The sequence below is a fragment of the Aythya ferina genome (assembly GCF_964211825.1).
Source record: "Aythya ferina genome assembly, chromosome: 1".
Lineage (NCBI taxonomy): Eukaryota > Metazoa > Chordata > Aves > Anseriformes > Anatidae > Aythya > Aythya ferina.
Genome location: NC_140296.1, coordinates 30,712,640 through 30,722,260, shown reverse-complemented (window position 1 = coordinate 30,722,260; position 9,621 = coordinate 30,712,640). Strand labels below are relative to the sequence as shown.

The 9,621-nt window shown below is 52.6% G+C and overlaps 1 protein-coding gene across 6 annotated transcripts in view; it reads right to left on the bottom strand.

Moving 5' to 3' along the window:
* Window positions 1-9,621, bottom strand: part of TSC22D1 (TSC22 domain family member 1) — a gene marked incomplete at its 5' end in the record, with an annotated part of 78,121 nt that overhangs the window by 1,643 nt on the left and 66,857 nt on the right. For 3 of the 6 annotated variants that reach the window (XM_084530027.1, XM_084530026.1, XM_084530031.1), the window contains one exon: window positions 616-667. In XM_084530027.1, the coding sequence (XP_084386153.1) occupies window positions 616-667 (52 nt within the window). Of the gene's footprint in view, window positions 1-615; window positions 668-1,077; window positions 1,374-8,626; window positions 8,903-9,621 lie in introns of those variants that run through there. The other 3 variants (XM_084530029.1, XM_084530028.1, XM_084530030.1) reach the window with 3 other exon arrangements.

Sequence of the window (9,621 nt, the reverse complement as noted above, 5' to 3'; positions counted from 1 at the left end):
GTTGCCGCATTTCCCTCCCCTGCCGCCGGCCGGCCGCGGCCGCGGGTGACGTCAGGGCGCGGCGCGGCCAATGAGCGGCCGAGTTATTTATAGCCGGTTGTTAAAGGCTCGCACTTTGCCTAGCAACAGCCGGCCGGCGGAGCCCTCCCGGGAGAGCGGCGGCTCCGGCTCCGGCACCGCTCCGCCAACAAAGGGAGCGGGCGGCGGGCACCGGGCACCGGGACGGGACCGGACCCCCACGCCGGGAACTGCCGGGCCCCAGCCCCCCCGGGCTGCCCCGGCCGCCTCCGGGGGGCTGCGCCTGTTTGTAGGGCGCGGGATGCGCCGGGGAAAGCAACAAAATCGATTAAAAAATGAATTAGAAAGCAGGGGGAAAAAATGAGGGAATAGGGCAAAATGCTGCGTGCTGCCCCAACGCACCGGCACCCAGCCGTCATGGGCTGTGGTGAGAACAGCCCCGTGGTGAAGCCTGATGGGCAAAGCCCCCAGCCCCAGACCCCGGACACGAAACCCTAAAAACACGAAACCCCAAAACCATGAAACCCTAAAACACAAAACCCCAAAAGCTAAGGGGTCCCCTGCCCGGCCCCACAAGCCTCCCGGCGCCGTACGTACCATCGCTTGCTCGATCTTGTTGTCGATCGCTACCACGCTTGCACCAGAGGAGCTGCGAGAAGAAGGAAGAAAAAAAAAAAAAGAGAGAAAAAAAAAAAAAAAAACACCATAAAAATCAAAATAAGGACCGGAGGGCTTAGGGGCGGCCGGATCCCTCCCGAGCCCCGGCGGGATGCTGGGGCTGCAGCGCTGCGAGCGGGGCGGCCGCCCCCGGGCTGCCCCCCCCGGGCACGGCGGGGGGACGGCGCTGGGCTGGGGGCGGCGGCCCCGCTCCCCGCTCCCCGTCCCGGTCCTAATCCCAATCCCGGTCCTGATCCCAATCCTAATCCCGATCCCAGTCCCGATAGGGGCAGGCGGGCAGCGGTGCGGCTGTGCGCGGACAAAGGATGCGGCTCCGGGAGTCGTGCCGCCCCCCTTTTACCCCTCACCCCCAAAATAAATCCCCCCTGCGTGTCTCTTTACCTACTGTCGAGCCTCAGGGAGGAGCTGTCGGTGCCCAGCAGGGACGAGAGGAAGGAGATGGAGAAATGCCGCAGCTGATAGACCCCGAGATCCATCGCCACCGCTCTACAACATCGGGCGCTCATGCGAGCGCGGCCGGGAGCGCTCCCCGCGACAGAGCCCACGGGGACGAAGAGGATGAGGAAGGGGACGATGAAAGGGGGACGGGACGGGGCGGGGAGCTGGGGGGCTACCGGGATGGGGCCAGGGCTGGCCGGCGCCGGGCGAGCCGCGGGGCGAGCTGCGGGGCCGCGCCGCACAAAACCCGGCCATCCCGGCCCCCCCCAGCTTTTATGCGCCGCCGCCGCCGCCCATTGGCTGAGCCGCCGCCAGGCCACGCCCCCTCCTGCATCTCATTAAGGGAGCCCCCCCTCCCTCCCTCCCTCTCCCCCAGCCCCCCCCCTCCCTGCTCTGAACACCCCCCCCACACACACCCCAAATTGGTGGGCACAGGGAGGGGGGGGCACGGCCCCTGCATCCCCCACATCGCTTTAAAGTGAGACCCGAGGGGGTGTGGGGGGGTCTTGGGACCCCCCCCTCAATCCAAGCTGCCCCCTCCCTATTCAAAAAATTCGGTAGGAAATGGTCCAATTCAGCAAAAGCAACTTAAAAACGCGGGGAAGCGGCTGGCGGGCAGGAGCCCGGCCCCGTTGCCTCGCCGACACCGCCACCTGCCGGCCCCCTGGCTGTGTGTGTGTGTATGGAGGGGGACCCCAAATCCATCCCAAATCCGCCCCAAAACGCAGCGCGGAGCACGGAGCCCGCCCGGCCCCACACGTGTCCGGGGCAGGGGGGAAGCCCCTTAGGGCTAAGGAGAGCGGCCCCATCCTTCTCAGCTCCCTGCTTCACCCGAAAAGGCACCAGCAGGGAAACCACCCCACGCACACCACGCTCCGGGTCCCCACCTCGCCCCCCGTACCCCACACACCCGGCATTAATAAATATCCCCGAATAACAGACAGGATCCCGAGTCCGATCCCGGCTCGGGTCCTTAACCCTATTCCACCACCAACTTTTCAGCGTGGGCTTTTGGTGAATTCCTCCGCCTGTTTTTAGCTGCCCACGAGCCCGGGTTGTGATTCCCCAGAAAGCTGTAGGGCTGTGCGTTGACGTGCACGCTCTGCTCTGCCCACCCTATAAAATAAAGCTCCCGGAGGGGCTCAGGAGGATGGCTGCGGTGTCACCGAGCGGGGTGCTATAGGGCCAAGCAAGCAGCGTGCAGAAATAATGCTTGTATCAAAACACAGACCAGAGCCGGCAACTTTTGAGCGAGCTTCGGTGGTGGTGGAGATCTGAAACGCCGCTTCTCCCATTAAATAATTTCCTCTTGTCTCAATGTAATCCCGCTAAGCACTCCTCTTTGAAGTGCTTCTCATCTTAAGCACATAATGAGGTAAGCTGCAGCACAGAAGCCTTTTGTCTCCACGCGAGCCTGCTTCTGTGTGCTTGTTAAAAATAATAATAATAAAAATACCTCTTTATCCATCAAGCACCTCGCCAAGGTGGTCTTCCTTCGGGTGCCAGCACGGGACGCCCTGTACAAGCATCTCCCCGAGCTGAAATCAATCTCAGCTTTGGGCTGGGCCCCCAACTCAAAGCTAGAGGTATCCTACAGGTATCCTATAGGTACCGACAGCTATTTTCCCAGCATCAAACTTCTGTGAAACTGCTCAGACCTAACAACCTGAAGAAACAACTCCGGCTGCATGAAACCAAGGGCTGGAGGGTTATTGATTTCAACAGGCTGGGATTCTTTTCCTCATTTCAATGAGAGCGGAGAAACCGTACAATAATTTCTTCCCCCTCAGTAAGTCAGATTTTTTTATATACAATAAGATCCAAGAAAAAAAAAAGACAGAAGTTAAAAACACAGAATCTCCAGCCTCAAACCTGTAGCTCTGGTCTTTAAGGACACCAAGATTTAATGCTGACAAAAGATGAGGTCTGTATCGAGTACCTGGATATTAGGACGCACAGAGAGGATCGCCTCTTACCAGTCAGTGATCACTCCACAGGGAAATCCAAGCCATCTTTAACCAGTTGTGACGTTTGGGACATTTCTCTCCTCAGATCATCCCTAGCTGACTACCCAGCAATGTGGTCAGGATGAAGGCCCCTGCTCCACGCACATCCATGGGGTTGGGTTTCCAAGTCCCCTCTGGGAGTCGAGCAAGGTTGATCATAGCTCGAAACCCGAAATGGCATCCAGATGCTGCACCACCTAAATTTAAGGACTTGCACGTTTGCAAGTCCGGGAATCAGAGGCTTCCCAGATTGCACAATCCAAGCTTAAAATGACAAAGTGTAAAATATTTGCCTTAATTAAAAAAATCCTCCTCGGTGTCCCGTAAACTGCTCATAACCAAAGGCTGCGAGCAGGAAGAGATCCACCAAATGTGTCAGTGCCCTCAAAAGTTTTAAATGAGACCCAGGAATTGGTTTGTATTTCACACACACACACCCCCAAAAAAACACACAACCTCGCTCTGTGTGCTGTTGCTATCCCTGGGATGGCATTTAGTGCCATAAAACAGTATACGTGGAAAAGCGACAAAATGTCACCATTTTAGGTCTCACCACCCCAAGCACGGCGCCGAAATTCATTTTTCCTTTCTGTGAAATCGCTTACATCGTCCTAGATTTAACTCATAAAAAGAGCATTCGACTCCCTGCTCTTACGTGCACCTTTCATGTGCTGTGCTCTTCTCAAAGCTGAGGAGAACACCTCGGAGTAAAAGCCACTTACGTTAAAATTTAATCCCACTCGTTCTCCTGACAGCGCGAGAGGGGATTTTTCAACCATCTACTCCAAAATTAACTGAAGAAGGGAAGAATGAGAGTCACTGGAGCATCTCGAGTCACACCTAGCATCACAAAAGAAACACAGCGAGGACGGGACGTGGTTTGGCACGCTGACATGGCAAGCATTTGGGAAGCCCGAGCACCCCTGCCCTATAGGGCTGACACCGGGACGGTGGCGCGCACACACACACCCCACCCCACACAGCACTGCACTGGGATTTCATCATCAAATTAAAAAAAAAAAAAATGGATCAGTTAATAATTTAACCACACGAGAAATTATTCAGCATAGCAGCAGGCATGTACTTCTCACCAACTAGTGCTTCTCCTCTCTTTTTCCTTTTCAATTCAACCCCTGAAAGCAAGCCTGTATTTCAGACAGACGCCTATCACACCAGGAGGAACAACTCACAGGTGTGTGCCTTACACCTTCTCGGGGCCAGAGCTGGTTTTAGGGGCACTTCCAGCTTCTCCTGCAACCTTTTTGCAGGCTTCTCTTCTTGAGTTCAATGTCACTTCCCTCCCTCAGCAGGTAACTGGATGCAAGTCTGTTCCTCACCCGTATCTTCGCTCTGCAGTCACAGGCAAAGGGCTTCAAAGGCATCAGAAAAATCACTGGGCAACTGAGGGAACGTGTTTCAAATCAAGCCCCCTGGATCTCCTGGCTCTAGCGCACATGCATTAACCAAATCCCTTCGTTTCTGAGCACTCAGGGCACTACCGCAGCTGGGCCTGGACTTCCAGCTCATCGGCTTCAGGCAACTTCCTAAAAAACGTGGAGAAAATTCAAGAGCTGCTGTTCCAAGCAGCCCTTCAGGAAGCAAGGGGGGAATTTCCAGAACCATGACCTGATTTAGCAGGGTTACTGCACACTGCAGGGCACCCCAAAGCCTCCCTCCTTTACTAACCACCACACAAGGCACCCCGCAGAGCACTTCCATGGGAAATGCATTGAAACTTGCCTTGCTCGGGGAAGAAATCATAATAAAGCCACGCAGATGTGATGCTTGGTGTAAAGACTACAAACGGAGGTGTTCTTGAAAACTACTTAAAATTACCTAAAGACAGCTGAAGAGGTATTTTGATCCGATCTGACTTTGCCTCAAGGCTCTGGAAGATGCGCTACCTACTTGAACACGGCTTTTCTCTCCCGTAGCCCTGCCACACTGCAAACCAGAGAGCAGCCAGCGCAGACGTGCAAGCTCAGCACATTTTGAGCACGTCCCCAGAGCACCTTCCAGGCCAGAGCCTGCAAGTGGCTGGCAGAGCTCCACGTCATTTAAAGAAAGGAAAAAAAAATAAAAGCCAAAGACCTTGCTCTCCTTGGAGCAGGGTCCAGCCTTCCCCAGCACCCTGCTACCACTCCAAAGGAGCTTTAGGGCTTCCTGTAGGGCTTTCTGTGAAGCCCTACATTTAGCCACCCTTGAGCCAGCTGCTGCCAGCAGAAGATGTCCCCTTACCTTAATCTTCTCACGCACGGCCCGCGGGGATTACAGCACGGTATTTCAGAGCTGCTCCACACAAGGGTAATCACCTCGATGGGGAGCTCGCCGAGTTTATGAATGGTGCCGGGGTTACGAAGCGGGCCAGCCCATTCCCTCAGACTGACGGTGGTTTCCTGGTGGATATCTGCCTAAAATACATTTCACGAGCTGTTCCAAGAGCCTTCCGTACAGAGCAAGGCCTGAAGTCACTTACGGGCTGCACCAGGAACACGACACTTCTTGAAAACTCTTACCTAATCCTCCAGAAACCGCTGTCACCAAGATGACACCTGCAGCCTCTACAGCTGAAGACAAAAACCAAAACCCAACAAACCCCAACCCCGAGCGATTCCAGCAGCAGCAGTGTGAGATGAGTAACCTGTTCGGGAACGCACGGGAGTCCCAAACAGCTCCCAGGGACATTTCCTCATTCCCAGGCGAGGTGTTAGCTCAGGTGCCCAGCAGCAGCCACGCTGAGCTGCCACCCCACAACCCATTTGGGAAGGAAAAAGGGTCTGCAGCCATCCCGGGCTTGAAGTCCCTCCTCGGGGAAGCCAGGGAAGCAGGGTGGCAGTGCCCCAGCAGGCGAGGGACAGGTGACCTCTTGCAGAAACACCCGCGGGCAGCCTGCCATCACGCAGTCATCGCCTGCCCTGACCCGGTACAGAGCAGGGGAATTCCTCCGGCTCTTCCCAGCTGCTGGAGGCCCTGGGCAGGAGGAGGTGCCATCAGTCAGTTTAATCATTGTAACCAAAAACAGCGGTAAGTGAAGGTTTGAGTCACAGGTGGTGCTGCTGAGCTGTGCCCCTGCTTTCGGTCAGGTTGCCCAAACGTGCTCCCCAGCCCCGTTTCTGTAGCGCTGAGCATTATCACGCTGGCTGCTGATAAACCCAAGCGGGCAGAAAACCACCACTGAATTGGTTCAGATATCAGAGGAATTTACTTGTGCTGATGGACTGAGGTGTTATTGTACCCGAAACAATCCTTGAAAGGACTGGGACCTGTTTAAGTGGAGCAGTTACCTTTAAAGGAGAAAACGCTGGGTGCTGTCAATTCTTTCTTTATTTCACTTATCAGAGCACATCTGTTTAGTATGTTAATGATGAATTAAAGCCTACCTTTTAAAAATAGCAGGGAAGACTAGCCCACAAATACAGGATGGGCTTTCTAGCCCTTGGTATCATCAGATGGCCCAGCACCAGAGTGACCGAATGCCCTTAGTTAAGCTCCACTTTAACCAAGCTGAAAGTATCTGAATCCAGATCTGGCTTTTTTTTTTTTTCCTTCCCCTTTCCCATACCCAGGTCATCTCTATTTCCAACCACGTTTCAAGAAGAAGTAGAGGACACCCCAGCACTGTTCTTTCAGTACCAGGATGGAGAGGTATTGACATGCTCCAGATCTCAAGTGAACACAACTGCCTGCCTGCAGTCTTGACTACAAAGGAAGCAGGAGCTCACACACACCCATATTGTCCCTATTTCCAGCTGCCCAGGAGCATGTAGGAATTTGGGGTCACTTTTCCAAAGCACTGTGGAAGAGCTGAAGTGCCTGGAATCTAAATCTCAGGCTTCATTCGTTTAATCACGAATGGTTTGGGTTGGAAGGGGCCTTAAAGACCACCCAGTTCCCTCCCCCCTGCCATGGGCAGGGACACCTCCCACTACATCAGGTTGCTCCAAGTCCCATCCAGCCTTGACGGGGATTCTGGCAGCTAAGCTTACAATGAAAAAGTGTAAAATATTTAACTCTATTGGAAGTAAAAACCCTTCTCAGCCCCCTGTAAACTGCCATTGACCAAGGACTGCACGTGGGGCAGTGAGAGGGGATGAACACCAACTGTGTGGTAGCATCCTGCGAATCTGAAATGAGACATCTGACCTGGGATTCATCCTTCTTTCCTACAGAAAGCTGCACACAGCTTCACTCGCCCTCCAAAGACACCGTGTCTTCTTTGGACTTGGCCTATGTGTTCAGTAGGGTCAGTTTGGGAAGGGAAATGTAACCATATGCAATATAGGCTGCAAAAGCAGTTCAGTTTCTCCTTCACTTGTAACCCCCGGTGACGCGACAGTCATTCAATCTTAATTTAGAGAACAGCAGCCAGAGCAAAACCAGCATCTCTGCAAGAGACACCGAAGGAAACACAAACAAACGAGAAGCAAACAGGAAGCAGCCTGCCGAAAACGCGCAGCAGAGAGCACCCGAACTCTCAGAATAAAGCTACCGTGCAAATCGTCTCTGAGCAGAGCTGCCGCATCACGCCGCCGTGTGTAGCAATAAAATGAGTGACAGCAAAACACCGTGACAACGCCAGAAGCTGACAGAGGAACATCACACACCTCGGCTCCATCGCATGTTTTCACTACTATGCTGTGTAGTTTTTGTTTTAAGGGTGTGGTGTAACAAAAGCACCAGTTCAGAGACTCGAAGCTATGAGGAACATGCCCCGTGCTTCCTCCCACAGCAGCCTATTTGTCTCCTGTGCACAGACCGATAACCAAGCAGCATCCGAAGTAGGGCATTTCCCCCCCTCTATCACGTATTTTAAATCAGCTCGGTAAAATAACTCTTCCCATTCACCAAATTACAGGGTATTTCTTCTACACACTAGGGGAAACAGATCAAAGTGAAGCGTGCATTGCACATTTCCCTGTTTGTGTGGGAAATTAGGTTAATAAATGCAGCTTGCAGAAGACCTAGTTGTATTTCATCGCCTTTCCAAGCATTCAGCAAGGCTGAACAACCGCGCCTTGAGTGTGTTGAGGTAGGAGATGCTACATCCTATTTCTGAAACACGCCTGAACACACACAATATTGTTTGATAACATGATTCAAACCACATTCAAATTCTCGTTTTAGGTTTAGCAGTACCTCACCTAAGTTTCCGAATGACTGCAGTGATGTGTTTTTGAGAAGAGAAAAGAAAACATGAATGGAAAATGTTTTATAATAGGGATTATTTTGAATATTGCAGTGAAGACTTTTCAAGACACGTAGACTTCTGGTGAATGAGTAAACCACTCTGCGTGACACAGTGCTCTCAACTGGAATTATACTCGTAGCTTGAAACAGCCTGAAATGGTTTTAACAAGTGCCAAGTACTTGGGTTTAGGAGAAGCATTTAAGTACTTGCTCAAACAAAATGGTTTAAGAAATCCTTATAACAACAACACAGAGAGACAAGTGAAGCAAGCATCGAAAGATTTCAGCTTTCTAAATACCTCTTCTTTAGGTGCTGCTCCAGTTCCAAGAAGAACACTTTCATGGTCACCCCGTCAGCGCCCCGCTTCTGGAGAAACGTCACTCTCATTGATGTATCTGTGTAGTACCTGCTGACCAGTTCCCCCAGACAGAGCCTGAAGAAATACCCTGCAATCCCTGGCAGCCCCGAGCTCCGCAGCACTTTCAGGAACCACAGAGCCCTGCCCGTTAACGATTATCCCCTCGCTCCTATTCAAAGTTTGCGGAGTTCAGTGGTGGTTGGTGGCGATCAACAAAAACAAGAAGGGCAAACGGTGACGACACGGCGGATCTCGGGATCACGTGGCTTTGTGTTACATAAAGCTTCAAGAGAGATTACCATCTTCACGATTAGGTTTTCACATCTCAAGCAAACGCATCTGCTTTCGGCAGCGCCGGCTCCTCTAATTCGGACTGCTCCTGCTTGTTGTGAAGCAGGGGATCGCTGCTAACAGGTAGGTAATTGTGCTCACGGCCAGCCGAGCTGTACTACTCCCATCAGCCCCAGCACTTAATGACAGCTGTAATTAGACATGGAACCAATGGGTTAGCCCCCCAAAATTTACACAGGCAAATCCTGCCCCTGCCCGCTATCACCACAAGGACTGGCGGCGAGTTACAGATGTGATTGATTCATTTGAGCCTTCCCCTTTAGGCCAGGTTAAGATAACTCATCTCTCCTCCTGAGCCCTGTATCAATTCAAAGTTCACCTGAATGCTGTCTATTCCTCTATTCCTCCTCACAAACACAAAAACTATATAGGAAAGAAAAGCAGGGAAGGCACAGGGCAGCAGAAAACCAACCCCAACTGTCTGAGCTGACAAGTCGAGCATCACATGAGGGGAATATTTTGGCTAGGAGTCAGAAAGGAAGCAGGCGGACAAAAATAACACAATTTCGGGCAGGGGGGGAATAGCTGCCCACTCCCAGAGCCAAAAGGGAGTTCAGATAATTTAGGCTGGTATCCTGCTGGTA